A 24,591-nucleotide genomic window follows, 5' to 3' on the forward strand; every position below is an offset into this window, starting at 1 on the left:
ATCTTTAAAATCATTTTTAACTTCTAGGGGTCCCTGGAGCAAACATATTGATGCAAAATTACATGCCCTTGATATGAAATAGTTTTGAGAACCACTGATTAGTTAGAACAGAAACAAGTTTTTCGGAAAATCATTTGTAGAATTGGCCTCGGGTATTAATGGGTTAAATACAGTATACCACTCAGTAGAAGATGCACAGTGTGTAAATTGGGAACAGGTGTTGTCTTTGTGCTGATGGATGGACCTGTACTCCCTCTTCTCCATCCTACACTCTCTACCAAATCCCCACTCACTGTATGCCATACAATGAAGCAGCTGCCTGGTGCACAGTGTGTGCGTGTGTGTGTGTGTGACTGTGTGTGTAGGGCTGCTTCGGTCGTATACAGATATGGCTCTTCACACACAGACAGATTTTCACGCTCATTCACCAGTCACCTCTGGTGAATACGCACTCACGTGTGCGCACACGCACTCACGTGTGCGCGCACACACACACACACACACACACACACACACACACACACACACACACACACACTGCTCACTGCTCTCTGTATATGCTCAACTAATCATCTACAACACACTTCAGGCCTGAAGAAATGCAGACATGGCTTCAAAGGCACATAGTTATGGAATTCCAACTGGTTACTGTGTTCATGCCAAGCAATAGGGGGCCTACTTTTACGTTTCTGACTTAAAACTTTCCGCCTCAGAACAAGCTGCGTTAGATACATTTGGAACTCAGAACTCCCCCATTTCCTACAAGGAACATTTTCTATTAAACAGAAGCTTTACATTACAAAACCCAGCGTAGTTGACGACCGATTTAAACTTTACCAGTGTATGGAACTCCAACATCCCCCAATCCCCCAAACTCAGCTTCTTCTATGCAACGGTAGAGTCTGTTTTTCTATACGGCAGTGATTGCTGGACCCTGAAGCCAACCCTGCAGAAGTCTCTAAACGGGTGTTACCAACAATACCCTATATGAGGGAATACCAAGGGTGAGCCAGAAAGTAGCAGCCAGGAGAATGATACTAGCAGGACACTGCCAAAGACATCATGAAGAACTGCCAGCCAGAAAATTGGTGCTATGGGAACCAACACACGCCTTTCACTGTCTATTTGGTAATTACCATATTTATATACAGTTTTGCAAAAACGTATTGCACAAGCTCTCTGCGAGTTTACGTATCTGATATTTTGGAACATTTTTTTTTAATCTTGAAAGTGTTTTGGAGTTTTTAACATAAATCTTCTCTTCCATGGGTGTCCCTGGCCTCAGGTCTTAAGGTCACACTGCATGAGAGGGTCACCTAAATGCCAATTCAAAAATCAAACACTCAGATAGAGATGGATAGATTTTTTTCAACACCCCTCCTGGGTCGCATGCCAGACACTCACTCAGCTCTTGTGTGCGACGTGCGTAGGCGATTAAGCTATAAGCTGTTACAGTGCGTTCCTTTCAACGGCATGAGGTTGGAAAGATTTACATGAAAGCTACAGTATTGCATTGCAGCAGCAAGTTACAACATAGACATATGCATGTGGTGTGGCTTTTGAAACACATGTCCATTCACACATCAATCTGCTGAAATGCCTATAATGTACGTACCTGGGTCGGCTGCTTCAGATAGGGATAAAAAATATATTAAAAAAAAAGACAGGGGGTACATGAGCACATGGCCGTTCATTCGTGCTCTATCTCCGACCAAACCACACTTCCACCACACATCTCTCTATGCAAAATAAAACCTGCACACTCCCACAAAACATATAGACTACATTGCATTCGCCAAAAATGTCTTATTTACTGTTTAAATATTACTTTTCTGACCTAATAGACAGGGGGTACATGAGCACATGGCCGTTCATTCGTGCTCTATCTCCGACCAAACCACACTTCCACCACACATCTCTCTATGCAAAATAAAACCTGCACACTCCCACAAAACATATAGACTACATTGCATTCGCCAAAAATGTCTTATTTACTGTTTAAATATTACTTTTCTGACCTAATAGACAGGGGGTACATGAGCACATGGCCGTTCATTCGTGCTCTATCTCCGACCAAACCACACTTCCACCACACATCTCTCTATGCAAAATAAAACCTGCACACTCCCACAAAATATATAGACTACATTGCATTCGCCAAAAATGTCTTATTTACTGTTTAAATATTACTTTTTTTGTGAGCTTGTAGATCTGCTATTTTCAAATGATATTTATACATTTGAAAACTTGAAATGAGACATTCTGTATAATGAGTATTTTTACTTAAGTAAAACAATTCAGTACTTTTTCCACCAGACCACCACTGACTGGAAGCCTCCTGGGTAACTTGTGGCTGCCTCATTTTGACTGCGTTACATCAACTTCACCAGCAGATGGCAATCAAGTGCAGGCGAGGAATGTGAAACTAAACTGTTGCCATGTCCGCTTAATATAGGCTATGCGACTTTGGACTTTTTTCCTGTAAAGTAGCTTAAAATATTGGTAGTTGCGGGTTGTTTCCTACTGTCGTTTAAACCAGTGATTTTCACACATTTTCATGTCAAGGAGCCCCAGATTAATGTATTTGTCCAAATAAGGAGTCCTTTAACATATTTCTCTCACACAATCTGGCAACACTGCTTGCTAACTGCTTCTGGTTCATAGGTCGTCCTGTTGTAAACAACAGCGAGGGAACGTACCTTCTGATTCTGAAGTTTCCAACTTGGAATGTAATAATGCTTGCCTTGCACGAAGAAGTTATAGTTGCATATCCTGCTCCTTATTCTTTGCATAGTAAATCTGCAACGTAGGGGGGAGGGGGGAAACTAAACAAAACGAAAAAATGCCAGAAAACGAAGTGTTCTATTCGGAAACTATGTCCATTGTGGAGATTGTTATTGAAGCTTCAGTTGATGTCATCTGCCGAGGAGGCACACAGAAAGACCAGAAGGTGCTGCATGAGAACTGGAAGGTGAGATTAATAGTTGACTCACTAGCAGAAGTTTTCATAGAAGTCAAAGTGTATATGTGTACGTATTTAATTGTTATGATGAATTGAAAATGGTGGACCCTGATGTCTTGTGCTTGTTTTTCATGATTTCGTCCACAAAGTACCAGTTTTTTTTTTTTTTTTTACTTGTGCTTTCGTTTGAAATGTACCCATTATATTTCTATACATACTGTGAAATAAAAAAATCAATCAAACAGAATGTTGTTTTGTTTTTAGTTGTGTGGTTGATCAATGAATGTATTACCGCCATATTGGATTTATCGGGATGCATTCTAGGTAGGCAATTGTGCAATCTGTTTTGAGTGTCAAAACCAAAGATGCACATTCTGTATTCCTGAAATAACTGTACACTTACAGGCTGCACAGTATGTGATATAATGGGAACAATATCATATTGTGAGATAACATGAGTCCTGCTAGCTTGGGTCCAAACTATAAACCACACTTTCAGCACATATCCAAATGCAAACAAAGTAGATCATGACTTGATTGTATTAAGAACAAAATTAGTCCTTTGTTTTTGGAAATGAAAATGGATCTATTCTAGCCTGGCATGCCGCATGGCCAGACTAATGTCACTGCAGTCTGCAGTGATATTAGATATTAGTTTTTTTTGTTGTTGCTCTGGCAGATTTGTCTTGTTTCCAAGCTAGATATATTCATGTTCTTAATCTGTGTCCTTTCTTAACATCACAGAATAATAATAATAATAATAAAAAATATTTTAATCAAACTTTTTTAAACGAAGTGCTTGAACAATCAAAACAGCAATAACAACAGAATAAATCAATAATGAAATGGCAGTAGAAAATGCAAAATAACAAACAAATCAAGGAGATACAAAGGCCATTCTATAAAAATGGGTCTTTAGGAGGGATTTCAAACTTGAGTTCAAGGTTGTACTTTATTGTTACATCTTGTGTACAGGTACATAAGAGTAAAACTTATTTTTGTTGGGCTTCCTTACAGACAATGCAGCAGCATATAGATGGCATGGCATAACATTCAAACAACAAAACCCGGCACCTATTGGTATTCTAAACATTGGCACATAGTCACATAGGGGCAAAGCTGTTCCTTGGAGTGGTTGCACCACTCAAACAATCAGACCAGTCTGAAGCGAGTGGTGCAACAGCACCCCCTATTGGTACTCTAAACATCGGCACACAGGGACATAGTCACATAGGTTGGGAGTGGGACATAGGGACAAAGCTGTTCCTTGGAGTGGTTGCACCACTCAAAAAATAAAATAGTAACATACAGTATGTGCATGTTTTCCCTGTAGTAGAAAAGTTAGGTAAACTATGTGAACAGCTTCACAGTAAGTTAGCCTCAGTTCCCCTGGTAGGCTGTTCCAGTGCAAATTCTAAAGGTTAACCACTTCAACTATTGAAAGATACACCTTGATTTATAAGCTCGTAGATCTGCTATTTTCACAGAATGTTCCAATATCTCGGAATAGGTAAGCTATAGGGTTTGTAACACGAATAAACCAACACACATTTCTTCTTTGCAATTTCCATTCACAGGCCCAACATGCCAGCATCCTCCACTCGATGGCACGCGAGGCGACTCGAAAGATTGACAGCCTCTTTACCCAGCTTTCCTCACCACTGCTCAGGGAGAACGAGGCGCTGCGGACTAGGCTGAAAGGTGAGCCTGGGGGTGGTAGTAGGAACGATAGTAACTGCATCGAAAAATCGATTTTAATTTCAAGAATCAAAGTATATCCAAATGTAAACAGCAACTGCAAATATTCAATTTGATTGTATCAATACTATGTACTTGTGCATTGTTTTAGCAATGTTAAGAAGAAAAAAAGAAAAAGAGGGGTTTAATATCGCTGCACTTGGTCTATTGATAAATGTGTGTATTCTCTGTGTTCATGTCAAGGTACGGGTTTGTCTATGTGTTCATGTTCAGATATCTATTTGCCAGAGAATCACTGTTTAATTATTTATGTCCATATTCATCCACATGTTTCACAATTTCTTTGCTATTTTCCGATTTTAAGTCATTGAATGTATCGTATCGCCATAATGAACCAATATCATCCATGTATCGTATTAACCATGTATTGGTGTGATACGTATTGTATCGATGTTAAAATGTATCGTTACACCCCTAGGTGAGTCCGAGAAGGTCGAGGTCGCAACGAGGTGGAGAGAAAACGTGCTCAAAGGCTCTCCGGTCCTTTTCGAAGGTACTGGCTTAGTCTATCAGCTGAAGCCACTGGGGAAGCTAGGAGGAAAACCACCGCTGACCAAAGTATCGCCCGCACCCACAGTGGTGCCGACGGTGGCAGTGCTGCGCATAGTCGTACCGACTGCAGCAGCAGCAGGGGCCCCTCTGCCACTGTGTAATGGAATTGATACTGGTAAGCTAATCCCACATAACTCTATAATACATTTTAGAACATATCAAGGCCCATTATTGGGGATTTGAGCCACGGACCACCATTTGATGCCTCTCAGACCAAAAACTATTTTGTTGTCGGATAAGATTTTGTCCACAATTCCATTTGGTATTGATGTTGATCAAATTAAATTCTTCTACATTCTCAAATTTTGTAGACTTCTTGTATGTATCCAACCAGCAGTGGTTCCCTATGGAGACACAAAGAGTCTCCTTGGTTCTGGTGACTGATATTGTTCTAATGTTTTTTTCAATAACTTGGGGAAAATGAAAAGAATCATATCAGTACTAATCCTACTAGTCTGAATTGACCAGGCAGTGTATTTTGCCCAACAGTGGAGCCACTGGCATATATTCAGTTAAGCACGTGGCATCCTTCCATAGAGTGTATCGATCGCTACACCGTAGATGTAACGAATACCTGAAATGTATTTTCATATGTTTGGTAATAATTCCTTTTTTCCCCTCTCACTCATAGGCCCCTGTGATATTGGCAACACAAGCATCAGGCCAGAATCTAGTGAAACTGAATGGCAAACTGCACAGACCACGAGTTCCGCAAAGAAGCCAAAATGTTTTGTATGTGAGGTCTGTGACAGGCGCTTTACAGGTGAGGGTTATTTGAAGCAGCACATGAGCATTCACAGTGAACAGAAGATGTTTGGCTGCAACCAGTGCCCGAGGCGCTTCAAGAAGATAAACAATTTGGAGCATCACCTGTTGCGCCATGAAGAAAAGAAGCTTGAAAAGGAGCCCGTGTCTGTCAAGTGCCCGCTCTGTGAGAAGGTTTTCAAATCTAAAGATCTTTTGAGAAGCCACCAGCTTGTACATACAAATGCGAGACCTTTCAAGTGTGTAACCTGTGGAAAGGGCTTCAAAACAAAACGTTGCTTAAAGAACCACCAGCTTGTTCATTCTGGTGAAAAGCCACATAAATGCATACAGTGCGGAGAGAGTTTCAAATATGCTTTTTCACTAAAGTGCCATAAGACCGTACATACTGGCGAACTTCTGTACAAATGCACAGTGTGCGGTAAGGATTTTGGTTCGAGGAAATCGCTTACGCAACATCAGAAAATCCATTCAGGGGGGTTTACGTGTGAGGTGTGTGGAGCCAGCTTCACACTCGAAAACAACCTAAGGAGGCATATGCGCTTTCACACAGGCGAGAGGCCCTACAAATGCAAGGTTTGTGGCGAGAGTTTCAGGCAAGGCGAAAAGCTGAAATCCCATATGCTTCTCCATGGCGCCGCTAAGCCCTTCATGTGTGATCTATGTGGAAAGACCTTCCTCTACAACTGCGAGTTGAAGAAACATATGACATTACAACATGATCCCGCGATTATCGGACAGGGAAGATCTACATACGTGCAACGGGGGAGACCGCGCGGGCGAGACCGAGGGAACCGCAGAGTGATATATCGTACAGACAGGACGATAGAGGACGTGTCACAGTTCAGTTGTAAAATATGCCGACGGAGCTTCAACACGACTTGCATGTTAGAAAGGCACGAGCAGTGGCACCACAACGGGCCGAAGCAGTACATCTGCGGCGAGTGTGGCAAATCTTTCTTCTACAAGAATACCTATGTGTACCACCAAAGAACCCACACCGGGGAGAGACCCTTTGCGTGCAGCGTGTGCGGGAAGAGCTTCATCATTCACCAGTCTCTGAAGTCCCACATGCTGTTGCACTCTGGAGAGAGACCCCACAAATGTGAGCAGTGTGGCAAGGCGTTCAGGTTCTACACAAACTTCACCAGACACTTACGCATCCACACGGGAGAGAAGCCATATGAGTGCGAGGTGTGTGGGATGAGGTTCAATCAGATGGTTCACGTTAAGTCTCACATGCAGATTCACACCGGGGACAAGCTGTATTCCTGTGACAAATGTGGACAGGGATTTTCAGACTCAAGACAGTTCAAGAAACACAGTTGTAGAAATTATTAGGAAACCCTTTGGAAAGAAGTTTACAGAACCCCCCCTCCTCAGGAGTGACTACATCCCTTCCTTTTTCTCTACTACACATACAATAATACTTTGACATCTTTATTGATATATGTACAATGCATACAACTTTATCAAAATGATAAAAACACAATAAGCTGACAGCATATTGCCATTGTGGTCCTTTAGGGTGTACATAAAATGATGCACTGATGAATAAATGACTGAATGCTTGTGAGTGATGAAGTGCAAGTGCAGGGCTGCACATAGAAAGTCTATACGGCTGGGTACAGATTTACCACTGGGTGTGCTTACCACACCAAGACAGAGGGGAGGACAACAAATACGATGCTTAATTGCTTTTAGAGCAGTAATAGGTAACTTTTTAACAATAGCATATTACCGGTATGTTCCACAAAATTAACAATCATCCTTCTTTAAATGTATAGAATTGGGGGTCCCCTGCTCTGGGCTTGACTATTACTATGTATTGGTGAGATAACTTTGATCATTTATCATTTATTTGCCAAGGCAGGACCAAAGATTGTTAATTTAGGAAGATAAGATTGGGATTGGACTCGGAGCCACTAGAGGTGACCAACACAAAGCCTACAAATTGTCTCCTAAGTGGATGCAAATCTTACAAACGTCCTATGGTTTACTGGTGGTTGGAGTGTGGACTGTTGCTGGGATCATTATTATTATTACTACTACTATTAGTTGTAGTTCTTTTTTATTTTGTTCTACTAATTATTATTACTATTAGCAGTACCTAGTAATATATTATTAACCAATATTAAGTATTATTCATATATCAATCTCCTTAATCCAGGCAGGATGTGATACTACAACTACACGCCAGTAGGTGGCGTGGGCGGTGTGTACCTTAAAAGCTTTGGTTGCAACCATATAAAGCATATAAGGCGGATCATGAAATAATGTGCCCGTGGGCCACCGACATGCACAAGGTCCCCCCGCCCTGAATGGGAGCAGTTTTTTTCTTTTTCGCCGACGCATAATTATGACATTCACACTCACGCACAGTCGCGCACACACACAAATGGAACATGCATTGTGTGTGAGTTATGGCTAGTCAGTGGCTTGACTGGGAAGGGGGGTGTAGGCGGGTCTTTGGAGTTCATCATGTCCCGTGCACGGGCAGGCAGGACACATGTCAGGCCTGGTTGCATCAGTTGTTTTCCACCAAATTTCCGTCAGGGCAAATGGACTGTTGCATCATTGTTAATCGTTGTTGAACGTTGTTGGATCGTATATGAATAGTCAGTATGTTGCTACATATTCTCTGAACAAACAAATCAAACTCCTTACGCCATCTGGTTTTAGATTTCATGGTACTGTTTGTAAGCTCTTGAATGGCCTCAGTGTGAAATTACTTTCTTTAAGATGCTACAGCAAATAACGGTATTGCAGGTGAGGACAAAACAAGGCATCATGACATCCAGAATGTCATGAGTGAAGGAGTGTTTTCCACATCTCATTTTGAGTGGAGGGCTCAGTTTTTGCTCATACAGTGAACGAGGTTAACACAATGAAGCAGGGAGTGGGGACACCAATCACTAAACCAATTGTGCTACATTATTATTATTAATAATACTGACTAGCCATACTGTATATATGGCTCATGTAATAGACTGGTCTCCAAGTACTGGCATGGGGGAGAGTATGTTTTGCACTTCGTCCGTGTGTATGTCCGTCCGTCCGTTATCAGCTAATCTCCGGCACCGTTGGCCCAATCCATGAGAAACTTTGCACACACACTCCCTGGATGCCAACGACGAACCTCTGCTCCAAATATTCCTCAACGGCCTGTTATAGCACCACCATGAGGCCGATTTAGGCAAAACACATTTCTGTAGATTACTCGTACACATTTTATCCATATACAACTATTATACACATATAATTTTCCATCCTAATTGGCTAACATTGGCTTTCAACGTTTGCAGGATTGGCCCGTTTGAACAAAAAGCCTCAAATCATCCAAGGCAAGAAGAAATGGCACCCTTTTCGCATTGGCCTATTATAGCGCCACCAGGAGGCCACAACCTGACCTGCCCTGGTGGAGACCTGTGCCGATGGGCACTTTATCTAGTTTCTTATCATTTTGTCCCTCAATTTTGTAACCCATCCTTCACCCGGTCCCAATGCCTAAGTTGTGATCCTGCGCTACTCTCCCTCTGCCAAACTGGGGAGAGCCAACTGAGCTCATGCTTACTTAAATGCATGCGGAGTAAGCAGGCTGCTATTTATCACCTGCCTGGGGGGTCGGGGGGGACCTGCCTTAGGGGACACAGGGAGAACATGCAAAAGTACTCTGCACGAGTATAACACAAGAAAGAACCTTTTTCATACATTATTAGAAAGATGTGGTATCCAGTGGACAATTACATCACAGTTGGATGAACTAGACTTTACAGACGACATCACTCTGCTCTCGCATAGTCATAGACAGTCAGGGTGGAACGCATGCAGACGTCAGAGCCAGATGATTTGGAGCTCTAAACAAATGAGCCAGCGGACAATGCTCAGACTCAGCTCAAACGTCAAGCCACTAAGCTAGTACTAGTTTACCGATCAGAGACGTGGAGGACAACAAAGACAACAATGATGAATGTGCAAACATTCCTCAATAGCTGCCTGAGGAGGATCCTGAGCATCCGCTGGCCAGACACCATCAGCAATAAAGAGGAAGAGGAGCTTAAGAGAAGAAGGTGGGGTTGGATCGGCCACACACTCTGGAAGCCATCACGAGACAACAAGCCCTTAGATGGAACCCGCAAAGGCACAGGAAAGAGGGGAAGGCCGAAGAACACCTGGCACAGGGACCTTGAGACTGACGTCAAGCAGTATGAACTGATTTGGAAACAGCTGGTAAAGAAGGCCCATGATAGAGGACTGGTTGACTAGTCAAACGGCCTATGCTCCATGAAAGGAGCGATATACATAAGAAGAGAGAGGCATTAGAAAGGTTGACCGTGGTGGTTATGACTCGAGAAACCAATGGTTAATAGCAGAAATGAATTTGGTTGATAATGTGTGTGCTAAGTAGGTAGATAGGTAATTGGTATATGGTTGGGCTAAATTGTTTATTAATTCCATGTTAATCTGGCCTGGAGTGAGCCTTTTCGGATCCTTAAGCAATGAGTTATCAATTTCCCATGAATGATTTCTTCAAATCATTACATTTGGGAATGATGGCATGTCTCTAATATTATTTTACACACATTTTTTGTGGAGCCTGTAGTAGCCTATATTTGGATTGGTGTGCAGGAGTGGAGAGCTCTTTTACCATGAGCAATTTAATGTAACATGTGTTGTGTGTGAATTATAGCCAGTCCCCGACCTGTGCGAAGTTGAAACCAGTCGGCGAAGATATTAATCTTGTCCCGGGCAGACTCACAGCGGGCCTGGTTGCATCAGTTGTTTACCGTCGAATTTCAGCCAACAATGGCCTGTTGCATCATTGTCAAATGTCAATTGGTGTGAACAGACAATGGTGTGCTATATCACATGTTCTTTAAACAAACACATCAATTAACTCCTCATACTGTTACAGGCTGCAGCAAATAACTGCATACGGGCACTGCATAGACATGATGACATCCAGAGGGAGAAGTTCCAGGTTCCACACCCTTCTCTAAACACTGATTGGCTGTAAGAGGACCTCTAATGTCTCGGGTCATCAACATCACGAGTGAAGGAGGGTTTTCTCATTTTCAGTGAATGGCTCAGTTTTTGCTCATTATGTGACAGAGGTAAACTGCAGTCACATAATGATAGGATGAAGTAGGCCTACGGAGCTGGTTTATCAGTCACTAAACCAATTGTGCTACATTATTCTACTGAATAGGTAAGTGCCTTTATTTGCAGATATATTCTTCATATACTGTACACACAGTATATTATGCTTTGTGGATTTGTCCACATATTTGCCTATACTGTTTATTGAGTATGTGCAAAAACAGAGTAGTAATACTTTTAAATAAAACTATAAGTCAACTGTAAACCCATTAAAGAAGACAGTGGATGATGGATCTATATTTACCGGTAAGATGTCTTTTTTAGATGCAGTGAGATAGTTCACCTATACATAACTTTATATTGGGCAAGGAAAGAAACATTTTGGTTATTGCCCTATTGGTTATTTATTGAAACCTACACATCAAGTGACTACTGATAAAATGAGTGTTTTTATGCAGAAAATAGAACGGTTCCTGTCAGCATCCAAGAGAGCAGTGGCAGAGAAGGCAAAGGGTTTTTAGGGAAATGGATGAAAGTGAATCTTCCCGTGATGTGTACCTTTTGTATATGATCCATTGCTTAGAATATAGACAAATTACAAACTGCTTCTGAAAAGAACATTGATCTGATTTTCATTCTCTCGTGCTCTATTCTTTGCCCAGACAGATCATCTTTGGTTATTCGGCTGCTGTCCTCCTGTGAGACCTCACCAAAATCAGCCATCATGGAGGTATTTTACATCAACTCCTCTTTGGTGCTCATCTCTCAAAGACCCATCAACTACAGCCTTGGAGAGAAGACAGAGTACGAGAGCTGCAGACACATGCCAGCTCTCTTATTGTGGTACCTGATTTTACAGGTCATTAACATGTTGCTAGGAATTCCAGCTAACATACTGGTGCTGTGGCTCATTCGCAAGAGCAAGGGGGAATCATCCACCTCGGATATTTTCATCGTGCACCTGGCGGTGCTGGATATCCTTTTCTGCCTCACCATTCCACTGGAGCTCGCCAACAAACTCTATCCGACACCCAGCAGCACCTGGTACGCACTGCGCTTCATCTACGGCGTGAAAGACTCCTCGCCCATTTTCCTCTGCTGCATCTGCCTGGACCGCTACATGGCTGTGCTCCACCCCATCACCTTCAGCGAACTGAAGAACCGCCACCACAGAGCCGTCCTGGTCACAGTAGTATGGCTCGTCACTCTGGCATACTCCACCGCCAAGGGAGCGGATGTGATGGTCAATTCTTACAGTGTCTTCACTGCCATGATCCTGGCGGCGTTTGTCTTCATGGTGTTCTGTAACATTGCAATCCTTTGGGCACTCGGGCAGTCGGGGCCTGGGCGCGATGAAAGGCACCCTGTCAAGAAGAGAGCCTTCAAGATGGTTCTCATCATTTTGGCCATCATAGTCTTTAACTACTTTCCACCTGTAGCACTATTCCCTTTCAAGCACTACTTTTCTCCTGATGTGTTCCGTTGCTATATTCACTATATTGCATTTGGATTGATGGACTTCAGCAGTACCATCCAGCCTCTGCTGTATCTGTCCAAGGAGAGGTTGCCAAGGGGCTGTAGCCTATGTTGCCAAAAATGCCAAAGTAACCTAGAGTCACAGAACTAATTTGGTGAAGCGGCAGTGGCTCAGGGGTAGAGTAGCCTCCCTCAAGCCTGTAGAGCGGCTGGATGGGACCTGCAATGTTCCCTTCCCAGTTTGATTATGCGTACTCTGGGGGCCCGCAGGCTCCTCCAGAGTTAGTGTTGACGTGTCCTTGAGCAAGACTCTGAACCATATGCTCTGAGCCTCTGAACCCCTAATTGCTCCTGATGTGCAGGTTGGTGCCTTGCTAGCTCTGGTCCATAGCTCTAATGCTTCTATGATTTAATGCAGGGCAGAATCATAGAAGCATTAGAACTATGGAACAGAGCAAGTGCCTTGCATGGTGTATGAATGTGTGTGTGAATGGGTGAATGTATACAGGCTAATGCACAATGTAGGCCTACAATGTAAATGCATATAAACGCTATATAAATGCATCATTAACCATTTATCCTTATTGCTCTTGTATAAAGAATGATTGTAGAATTTGCAGATGTCGTTTTTTCTATGTTTATTACATTCAAAATGTGTCATAGATATTAAACGAAAGATGCTAAGTTATTCTGAATAGAATTAATATGGTCTCCACACACCGAGCGGCGTTTCTCCATCGGTTTTCCGAAAAACGCGGCCGGTGTGCGACCACCGGTGGTTGCACACTGGACAACTGGACGTTTTTCGGAAAACCGCCACTAAAAATCCGAATTCGCGCTCGGTGTGTGGAGACCTGGCATTAGCTCTTCTGCAAAGAATATGTGAACTATAAAGACATGTATACTTTTAAATGTTGTAATGTTTATCTTTTCTTTTTTTGAAGAAAAACTAAAGAAAATATCTCAACCACTACCTTAATTTATTAGATATCATAAACAGCAAACACAATATTTGGGTGGTAATTACAACTTACAATTTAGGCATTTAGCAGATGCTCTTAATTAATCCATATAGTGTACAATAAGCAAGGTCAACACAAGGTCAAATACAAATGGTAATCTCTAGGCTCTATAGGTAACCTATCATAAATCTAACAAAAAAATCAATAATCTGTACATTATGTATTTATTTTGTATTAATTTAAGACATGAAGTATACACAAAAGACAAACTCCACGTGAATTCAAGTACACATTTCAAAATACCTGGTTATAAAGCCATATTATTCAGTTGATTTCAAAATACCTGGTTATGAAGCCATATTAATCAGTTGCAGTAGTCCTATAATCATACATCATAATTTATACCTTAATTAGTCTCGCTTGTACCCTGACTTGCAAATACTTGGTGGCAATAGACATAGCCTATATATCGTATTTCCTGTGTTCTTAGAACATTCATCTTTAAAATCAGTAGGTGGTAAAACAGTTAATTAATGGTCATACTATAGCACCTCACAATATTAATGTAGAATAACATTGGGAATCTTGTAGATCACCAATTATTTTTACCACATGTTAGAGTGTATGCTATAAAAGCAACTAATAATTAAAAATCGATGTGCTGTGCCGGTGGTGTGTCCCTCCATCAGAGCCTTCATCCTTGCCTGTGTGCGTCTCAGATGCTTTTTAAGAGGGGAAGACATTTTCTTTGTTGTGGAACAGCTCATGTCGTTTCAGGTGGGTGGTCAGATCTGCAGACACACAAATGGGCCATACTCCTCCCCTGTAGTGTGCATCCTCACTCCTCAGGTGCAGTTTGTGGCTGTCAGCCAGGAACCACTGGTGGCAAGTAACTAAGTAGATTTACCATGATTGCCATCATTTTCTTCAATTAAACAGGTGGTCAGAATCACCCCTGAAACAAATAAGAACCATACCCCTCCCCTGTGTGTCAGTTGTCAGATGCATTTTGAGGCTGCTATAGCAACCACTGGTGGAAAGTGACTACAACGTACATTTACCATAATTGCTATAATTGTTGATTTAATTTAATCGGTTATATGTGACAATGCCATCCTCACTTATAGGTGTAATTGGACACAGTATAAGGGTCCCCAAACAGGTACAGGCTCAGAATAAGCAGAACCAGAGGCTGATGTAACCAGAGCGTCATGTTTACTTCACAGAAGCAATAACACATATACAGGTTCACCAGGCTGTAGCTTTGGACCAAAAATAATATTAAATTAAATAAAATAAAATAAAGAGAGAACTGTATCCAAACAATTAATAGCAACATTGGGATGTACAAACTAGCGATTATATTGTTTAAATGTATGGTGTTACTACTCCATAACTAATGTGGAATACTGTTGAGTAGGTCTAAAATACATTGCATCGCTGCATTCGAGAAACAGCGCCATCTAGTGATTGATATTATTATAGCCTACTCGTGCGTTAAAAAAGATGAAGAGCCACAAAACACACAAAGCAAAGCATGTGATGTACCGGTATGTATATATTTGGCTTGACTGTGAAATCGCCGACGGGAAGTTAGTATTTAAGTGTATGCTAAAATCCACTGACTGTGAGTGATTCGCCAGGCTGACGCACTAGGTTTCATCTCATCAGACAGTCTGTGCCTTGTCTGAGATGGACGGTCGGTCACTGGTGGTCGTTGAGTGACATTTTTTAAATAAATAAAGCAGTGGCTGGCTGACCATCACCACCGTAGGCTACAGTCAGTGTGAGTGTGTGACAGTGACGTATATGAATCTGATGCTGCTGGATGGTGGTGGCTGCCTGGCTGGTGGTCCTGACTGGCGTTTTGTTTAGACTACCAGACTAATAATACTCAATATGTTACTTATTACAAATTACTCCTTAAAAAAGTAATAATATTATATTACTTATTATTTGGAATCGAGACTATTATATTATATTACATTACATATTATTATTGCCCCTCTACCCACAAAAAATGGGACAACATAAGTCAGCTTCTTTTAGAACTGAATCCAATTGTTTTGAATAATAATAAGAAGAGTCACCAATCAGCCTAAGCAGCAGTCTCTTTTTACCTTTTAAACGAAATGTTTTCAAATGGTGGCCAACAAATCCTGAGTAATATATCTAAATACCTTGTACCTGGTCCTTACTCTACTCTCCTTATGGGTAAAGTAATAATAATATACAGTAATATATTACTAAGTAGTAACTATAGTTGCCCAACTTGCCCAACACTGCAGACTACTAGGGACATATGATCTGGTTACTACCTCAATGTAAAATTGGGTATTTTGTACAAAATGTTACAAAATTAAATAGTGTATAGGCTACCTTGCATGTTCATCATTATCAGACTTCATTTTCTCCCTCAACGTCTTGTTTGTTTTATTATTATTAATATTATATATGATTAATTCTATTACTATCAGTATTTCGATATGTAACTTTTCATGTTCATCAGAACATTTAGAGACATACAAATATACGGTACACTTCTATAAAAACCAGGAATCATCATATAAAGAAAGTAAAAAAGGGGGAAAACATGATGGGGGGGCTCAATTAATTAATAATGTCTTAATTCGTTTTCTAATTGAACCTGTTCAGGTGGGTGCGCGTGCACGAGCGCGCGCGGACGGTCGAGAGCAGCAGTACGCGCTCGCTCACGCGCGCGCACAGCACAGTCCTCGTCGTCATCGCCCTGCCTGCTGCTCCTCCTCCTTCGGTCGTACAGGAACATGATGGAGTAAACATGGCTCACAGTCACAATAGAAGCTCTTTCTTTGAAGGTAAGAATTAGGCAAACGTACGGTACAACAGACAGACAGGCAGGCAGGCAGGCTCGGTGGCGGCCACACGGCGACAAGACGGTAGCGTACCGACCCACCGACCTACCCTTAGGCAATATTATTACACTGTAAACCACTGAACATTTTCTGGTTCGCTTCCACACACACAACACAAAAAAAGTGTTTGGGTCCAACACGGGAGTGTTAGCTAAGCTAAGCTAAGCGTTAGCAGAGATAGCGTTGACTTCAACGCTATCTGGGCTAACGCTTAGCTTAGCATCGGCTCCTTCCCACCACCACCCCCGGCGACGGACGGGGTCCACACAGTCGATATTATTATCAACGACGCCGGCTTGACCGCCTCGTTAGGCTCGTTATCCGGGAAGGAGTCGGAGGAGGCCAAGGGCACTTCGAGCTAGGCATTAATGGGGAGGGGGATGTTGAGTAGAAAAAACAATAATAATAATAATAAATAAAAAACTGGCCTTGCTAAGTGCTGTGTTCGCTGTCATTATAGCGCTGACGTTAGCTAACTGGCTGGCTGTACGGACTGTAGACACTAGACAGGGCCTTCCTGTCGCCTGGCTGTGCTTGTAGGCAAGCTAACGTCATGTATATAGCAGGTTAATGGCTGTGCCTTTCCAAACATTTTCATGTACGTCAATGGACATTTGAACAGATTTGGAGACCCCAATAAGATAAGATCTTAGTCGTTGGATCCAGTACATAATCCTACAACAACTGTCTACTGTAGGTGGGGAGAGAAAGCTAACGGTCATCCTTAAACAGTACAGTCTATCATTCTGGATTATATTCTAGCTACTATAGTTGGTGAAATTATAGGGAAGTGAACCACTTTAAACGTGGCGTCCCTATTTTGTGAATGCCATTGGGGGGAAAAGCAGATAAAGCTCACAGTGCATTGCATCTCGACACCTGAGCTAATTGTAGATTAGCTATTTGTGAACTATGGCTTAAGTGGTGTTACTAATTTGTCTGGGGACCCCCACTGAGAACCACTAGTGTATAGCACAACAACCTGAGCTTGTTTAATATATGAATATAAAGCAAACTGCTAATCCACAGTTCGCATATTAATACTAAAGTCCACTTCCGTGCCACAGGCTGGATAATAGATTGGTTTTCTAAGTTTATGGGAAGAATATGTAACCAAAACTACATTGTAAAATCCAGAGTATTCTGGGTCCATTTGGTTACATTTTGCACACACTCAGTGTTACAAATGGATAACTCAACACTGATGATTTTACTGTGTGCTTGGTCAGAAGACTAACGTTAATGGATGCTTGCTTAGTTACAATTGCCTACATTAACCCATATACAGAAATGGTGATGAGTTTTTATGTTTTAGATTGCCCCACCAATAACATGTGATTCACATAATATTCATTAAATAGAAAATCCCATGTGGACTAGCTGCTTGTTTCTACACATGGCCCCTAAAGACTTGAAAAAGACGGCCTATATGTAATTTCAATAGAAATATATAAATGTACAGCATTGCGGCTTAATTAATGACCTTAGCTACGGTCTGTCTCTACACCATCATAGCACGAAGTCTCTTTACCTTCAAACTCCATTCTGAACAGGATAGGTTGGCAAATGTGCCAATAAATAGGAATCCTGTAGCCTACATCAGATTCTAGAATACTGTCTGCATGTACTACTGCATAATACTAGTTTTGAATTGACCTATAACAGTAGCCATAGTTCATGGCAGGTAATGATGTAGAAGATAAAACAAAGCCGCAGTTACAGTGTTGGTGCTATGGATTTGTACCACCATAGCATACACGGTATGAAAGCCCTCTTTCAGATCCTTCGCACTCCCTCACCGTACTGTAGCTGCATGGGGTAATAGACATACACTGGTAGCCATTGAAGAAGTCTACCTTCTTGCGTTTATCCGCGGCATCTGTGCCACATTTACACAGTATAAAATAAAACTCCACTGTCGTCGGTGCCTTCTGAAGGAGTAGATGGAGCAGGAGTATTTCAAGTATCCAGTAAAAACAGTGAAGTTTAACAGTAGTAGCTACATCTGTATAGGTGAATGTAGGGCAGCGATTGAGGTAATTACTAATTGGGTCTATAATCTAGATAGTCTTGATCTAGAGGCCTAAACTGCTGGCTTATGGACATCAGGACTAGTTGATGTTGTTAACCATACCAATTTGAATTTATATTAAGTTTCTTTGAACACAGGGACAATATTATTAAATGTACCCCAAAATGGATAGTTCAGCTTCTAGCTACAGCACTCTTATTCTTCCAACAACATGGATTACAAATGGATTGCATAGCCTATTTTACTGGTCATGGTCATGGATGTAGACTTGTATCTCATTCTGATATGCAGCTTTGTAAACCTTTGCTTGGATTTCTGACATGAGAGGTACACTGCAATGACGACGTGCATATTTTTTTAAGTAACGTGAGTCCTCACAGAATATGTTTGTAGGGATTGCCATTTACCAGCAGTAAATATAACATTTCCACATTGTGGCTTCGCACGGGACTAGCTGTCTAGAAGATCATCTGTCTGTACCTGTGTCTAATGTATTTTTCACATTATGCTTTATACTGTATACTTTAATGTTATAATGTAACATAAGTCAATGGGGCTCTGATTGGGCTGACACTATATGCCAACATTTGGAGTCATACGTCATATAGATATGTAATAAACAACTGACGTCATAGATAATTAATGTTACAGGTATAGTAGACAGAAGCAAACTGCTTGAACATTATTAAACTAGCTCTCACCATCTGAGAAACCAATTAATGTGTCTGTTCTGTTTACCATTGAAGTAACAGGATCAGCATTGATATCAAGCACCACATTTCAATATAATCACTTATTTTATTTCTGAATCTTTGCTATTGTCAAGACAACACGAGCATAATTACTACCACAGTGGCATTGGTGAGGTGACCACAAAATGCAGCTTAGTTTCTTTTAACCAGCCATTTTGGAACGCTAACAACTGTTCATGCTAACATGCAGCTTTATCGGCCACCCTAGCTGTTTTTTAAACCGTGAATTGTACACATTCAGCTGGCAGTGTTCTGCAGTGAGAGCCAAGCAGGGTTATTTGAACATTCCAAACATAGTGTCACAAGGAAATAACCCCAAAGGGGAGGCACTGTCTCAGGAGGCATAGCGGCCGTCTGGGAGCCAGAAGTTTTCTGGTTCAATCCCTGGCTCATCCTCCTGGCTTTGTGTCAAAGTGTCCTTGTCGCGAGAAACTGAACCTCTACTAACTGCTACCGATCATGAGCAGGTTCATGTCGTGCCTATTTGGCTCTACCATCGTGTCAGTCAGTGAATGGGTTGTGTGAATGTAATACACATTGTAAAATGGATGAGTTGTATCATGCTGTATTATAACAACACAAACTATTATATTTAGCCTACAATAAGCCACTCCCGACCTTATGTACAAAAATAATTTAGCTGATGAGTCTGACCCATTGTCTGCTGTGTCATGGATCCTGTTGAACTGACCTGAATGAATCCTGTGTGTTCTCCTTATTCTTAATTGCTGTTCTCATGGAAGCTCTGGAACGAACTGAGGGGAGGCGAGGTGGAGGCTACAAGCACACCTGGGGTTATTCCCTCTCCAATGACAGCGAGGAGACCAGACATGAGTAAGCACTTATCTAGCCTTTATTTTCTGCACCAACCTCTAAAATGCACACACACACAACACAAACAAACACGCACACCACACCGCGCACCACTGTCCCCCCAGCATGCATTCACTTGCTTTCCGGCACGTACAGTGCATCCATAAATATACTTCCATGATGTTGAGTTTGTATGTCCTCATTACACTTGGATCCTATTTTGTCCCCTCAAGCGTCCTATTTATCTGTGCTGCGTACAGAATAATTCATCATGTATACTGTGTGTATACTATTGTTTTTATTTTTATTGTCATTGCTCTTATGAATTTCCACAATGAACACAAAGCAATGGGCTGCGATACCAGAATGTCCTGTGAAGCTAGAAAGTTGAGGCAGCAGAGCACTAGACCATTTTCACAAGCCTGAGAGACATTCTTCTGCTTCAGGCTGTACAGTACACACAAAGTACAAAGATTTTCAGCCTGCCGGTTTTAATTGTTCAAACAATGTAAATGTGCCAGATCTCCTTAACATTGTGTCGCATGGCACCACAATAGCACTGCTAATGTTTTGCCTAAAGGAATGTAGCCATTTACAGTAGTCTGTCTTCTTTGGAAAGTACCTTGTAGGGATGTAACACATTTGTGAGACAGTACCTACGTACCTATTATCTCTGGTCAGAGCACGCACAGATCACTGTGTCCATGAGTAGATAATAAAGAGTGAACATTTTGTTTGATCACATCTCATGTTGCGATTGCAATAACCAACCAAGTTTATCACACGTGGCAATATGTTCACCGCAGCCCTAGTGTGTACACTCAAATTGCGGCATTCCTATTTCCTGCCTACAATACATGTGATGATGATACATACTAGTGAGGTCAAGGTTAATGCAGAATGTACACATTTAGAATATTGGCACCCCCGCTCATCTTTCCTCTCGTCTCCTCTCTATCCTCTCTCCAGCTTGTCGGTGATGACCATGGAGGAGGTGGAGCGACAGCAGACCTCCCCGGAGGGGAAGAAGGTAACAGGCTATTAGGGGTGCACGATTATGAAATTATGACCGCTATCCGATCTCCGATTATTTGCAGGGTCATAATCATATCTGCCGATACTGATTCTACTAACCGATTCCGATATTATACGGATTATGCTGCCTTCAAACATTAGAAATACACAAAACAAAAGCGACAGAGCCATTGACAGTCACATTATTATTGCGTCATCAATATCTGTTCTACGTTCTGCCTTGTTTGTGGCTGCTTCTCTTCTCTCTGCTTGCTTTCATTCTTTTCCTTTTCTTTCCTTCGACCCATCTCAAAGATCTTCGTCTTCTCTACCACATCCTGTCTTCGTTCACTTCCTTGCGTCCACCTTTTTTCATTTCCATCCACCCTGTTCTCCCTTGCCGCCTGTTCTCTCTCTCTCTGTTCCATTATCCCTCTTTCTCTCCTTTTATTATTCTCCTTTCCTCTTAGTCTCCATCTGCTGCTACCTGTGTCCACCCCCCATCCATGACTCACCCTCAGTACATCTCTGATCTCTGCTGCTGTTGTCAATCAGGGACCCTGTTAGGGTGCTCTCTCTCTCTCTCTCTCTCTCTCTCTCTCTCTCTCTCTCTCTCTCTCTCTCGTTTGTTTGGCGGTTCTATGGATTGTCATCTGTGCCAACCGCATCATTGGCATCTGGTGTCATGGGGCAATTGCACCCTGGAGGTCCAATGCACAGCTGGCAGCACTGGCACTGACTCATTCTCTATGGGGGGTTGTCCTTGTGGTTCACGAGGTGGAGGCAATGGTGCTATTTGGGAGTAGTAGTACATTGTATTCCATTTATGTCGTATTATATTTTACACTAGGAGTGTAGCAACCAAAAAGTAAGTACCGGTAAGCCATTGGATTCAATTTAGTTCAGTATGAAAGTCAAATTTAGATTTGCTTAAGTTGAGATAGTTAATCCAACAAACTGAAATCTATGAAAGGAAATCTATTGAAACACAATTTATACAATGTGTGGTGTGGGTTCCTGCTTCATCTCTCTCTCAGCTAAGGGGTCATTAGGCTGAAATTAGTGTTATGATCGGCTAGGCCTGAAAAGCTAACCCCTTTTTAATCAAATACATGTGGATTGAGCTGTTGTATTTGTCTCACTTTTCACAAAGGAAATCTACTAGTTGGTTGGAAATTACAATTCACATTCACAATTAATTGAAGAAATACAGAGATCTAGATTCAGACAATCTCATTTCTAAATTTGAGCAAGAATCGTGCAGCACTTTGGCTGTCCAATTCATTTTAGCTACAAGAGGCTTTAAGAGAGAGGTTTAAGTCGAGCACTTTGATGTCGTCTCACTTGTATGTTTAAAGCCACAGTAGTTTGCTTACTTTGCTCCAGGTGCCACATTTTGAATGTAGTAATGTCAGCAACTAGAGACAGACTAAAGACAATAAATATCTTCATGGAAAAAACTTGGGATCGTGTGAAAATCGTAATCTCAATTCTTGTGGAGGAAAATAGAGATCCACATTTGAGCAAGAATCGTGCAGCACTAGTTGGAAGCCATTTAGAAATGTGATGTTCTGTTCTGTTGTGTGGCACCGGAAAATTAATTGACTGTAGTAGTGGAGGATAAGTCGCTGAACGCTGACTTAGACTTATACCAGGAAACTATGTGTTTTCCTGCATGGTAACGGCTTTACTCACTTTATCACACTGTATATTATATTAAACAGATGTGTGCTCAAACCGTAATGGTTTCTTTCCAAGCAGATGCCTCTGCTGCGTTAAGTAATCTGTTTCTCTCTCTCTCTGCCAGTCTCCATCCCTTAGGCACTTCTTGGCGGATCCCTTGAGAACGTATGGAAGAGGGACAAACAATCACAGTAGGCCTCTCAACAAACTAGCACCTGGCAACTTTGGCAAGAGACTCGGGTATGACATGCAAGGATTGCCTAGATCTGTGTTTGTTGCTTTCACGCGTCATCATGGATTACAGTTCTCAGTCTGATTTCACTCATCTGGATTTCATAGAAGCCAGCATGCCTTCTATGGAAGCATGTTGTGCAACGATAATAGCCGATATACAAGCTCTCAATGCGTCACTAGATAGGCTATTTTGGGTCATTATTTTTTAGATTAGAGCATTTGAAGTGGTCAAACTAGCAATCTGTTCAGAAGCATCCTCCATAGATTGTTAATACTCTCGGATATTTCATATAAAAGTCAAAGCCTCAGTCTGATTCCTTCACCTAGTTGGCTGTATGTATGAAGAACTGCAGGAACAGTATTACTAAATGTTACATATTGTGTCAATTGTTTAGGACTTAGCGCTAGTGTCGGATTTGATAATGTTTCGTAATTCACAAATCGCACATTAGGACTTTGTCATACAAACATTTTCAGTCGTGAGATATGGAACCGATGAGAATTTCACATTAAGGACACATTTTTACACTTTTTTTAGACCATTATCTGTGGCCATCATATGGGCATACGTAACAATGGATGCCAAAACAATGGGAACATTTACATTGTTGTGTATTTTTATATCAAAAGTCATTTTTTTTATTTTTTATTTCAAGCACATTTTTATTTTCCATTTCACCTGGTCTTAATGTACCAAAATAAATGTTTTTCTATTGTGACTATATCAGCTGTGTTTGACAGACCATTTGTTACTCTTTTTGCAGTGATCTCCCAGAACCAACTATCCATAACAGAAACAACTATTGCATCGTCAGTCACACTCACACACCAGGTGTAGTCCTACAAGGACGCAACTTTCAACACGCAATAAGGAAACCAGTCCAAAGGTGAAAATACAGGTCACTCAGTCGGGTTCAATTCGGGGTTTGTGTTTGTACATGTATATTGGCCATTGGTATCCGAGTAGTATCAGGATCTTAGTGTGAAATCACATATTTTGCCTACACGTAGGCTACTGCATAGGAGAGTGCAATGAATGTTTGTGGTTGTGACACATATTTCGAGTATAGAGGTATGCGCATGCATAAAGTGAGTGGCAGATTGAGTTTAATGTAATTTAATGCAATCAAATAGGACGTTTCTGTAGAAAAGTTGATTCCCCCCACTCAGTAGGCGTTAACTTCCGGGTATGATGATGATGTGCATTCTGCTCTATTCATTGTTTCTCCTATGCATTGTTATCTCTGAGCACGCACAAATACATTCCAAATCAACTGCAAGATTGTTTTGGCAATAAATGTTTGAATATTATGTGAATATTCTCCATTTATAACAAGTCCATGGTCCAGGGTCAATTTATTTTCAGAAAACCATATTGCTTCAACTCAGGTCAGTTAACTTACCTGAGTTACCGGAGCATATCAGCATTTTGAATCAAGTTAACATCAGGTATCCGGGTATATGTCGACAATCGACATTGAAGCAAATCAACATTGTTCACTGATAAGGAGGATTATCATTTTCTGCTTAACTTGACAAAAAAGTCATGCAACTTAGACTTCACTCCATTACATAGACCAGTGGTTTTCAACCC

General features: G+C 41.5%; 3 protein-coding genes across 6 annotated transcripts in view; all 3 read left to right on the top strand.

Annotated features, from left to right (window-relative positions):
• Window positions 1-2,715: 2,715 nt before the first annotated feature.
• On the top strand, window positions 2,716-7,439 carry LOC308333747 (uncharacterized protein). Its single transcript, XM_080790219.1, has 4 exons — window positions 2,716-2,971; window positions 4,540-4,663; window positions 5,139-5,387; window positions 5,904-7,439. Exons 1-4 carry the CDS (start codon window positions 2,843-2,845, stop codon window positions 7,376-7,378), a joined length of 1,977 nt encoding a protein of 658 aa, XP_080646345.1. The 5' UTR covers window positions 2,716-2,842; the 3' UTR covers window positions 7,379-7,439.
• Window positions 7,440-11,861: 4,422 nt separating this feature from the next.
• On the top strand, window positions 11,862-12,764 carry LOC308334615 (proteinase-activated receptor 3-like; the record flags this gene model as incomplete). The annotated part of the gene is made up of 1 exon (XM_080791417.1): window positions 11,862-12,764. One exon carries the CDS (start codon window positions 11,862-11,864, stop codon window positions 12,762-12,764), a length of 903 nt encoding a protein of 300 aa, XP_080647543.1.
• Window positions 12,765-16,325: 3,561 nt separating this feature from the next.
• The window catches only part of senp6a (SUMO specific peptidase 6a), a 36,235-nt gene continuing 27,969 nt past the window's right edge, over window positions 16,326-24,591 (top strand). For all 4 annotated transcript variants that reach the window (XM_080790234.1, XM_080790237.1, XM_080790235.1 and 1 more), the window contains exons 1-5: window positions 16,326-16,412; window positions 19,997-20,087; window positions 21,036-21,096; window positions 22,888-23,003; window positions 23,762-23,884. In XM_080790234.1, the coding sequence (XP_080646360.1) occupies window positions 16,376-16,412; window positions 19,997-20,087; window positions 21,036-21,096; window positions 22,888-23,003; window positions 23,762-23,884 (428 nt within the window). In that variant the 5' untranslated portion in view covers window positions 16,326-16,375. The remainder of the gene's footprint in view (window positions 16,413-19,996; window positions 20,088-21,035; window positions 21,097-22,887; window positions 23,004-23,761; window positions 23,885-24,591) is intronic.

The sequence above is a fragment of the Protomyctophum bolini genome (assembly GCF_963924005.1).
Source record: "Protomyctophum bolini genome assembly, chromosome: 19".
Lineage (NCBI taxonomy): Eukaryota > Metazoa > Chordata > Actinopteri > Myctophiformes > Myctophidae > Protomyctophum > Protomyctophum bolini.

What these genes read in the sequence shown, in the direction of transcription:
- LOC308333747 (XM_080790219.1), top strand. Translation starts at nt 2,843, where the DNA reads ATGCCAGAAAACGAAGTGTTCTATTCGGAAACTATGTCCATTGTGGAG. An exon ending in TGCTGCATGAGAACTGGAAG is followed by an intron (nt 2,972 to 4,539) that starts GTGAGATTAATA and finishes TTCCATTCACAG; the next exon opens with GCCCAACATGCCAGCATCCT. An exon ending in GCTGCGGACTAGGCTGAAAG is followed by an intron (nt 4,664 to 5,138) that starts GTGAGCCTGGGG and finishes TTACACCCCTAG; the next exon opens with GTGAGTCCGAGAAGGTCGAG.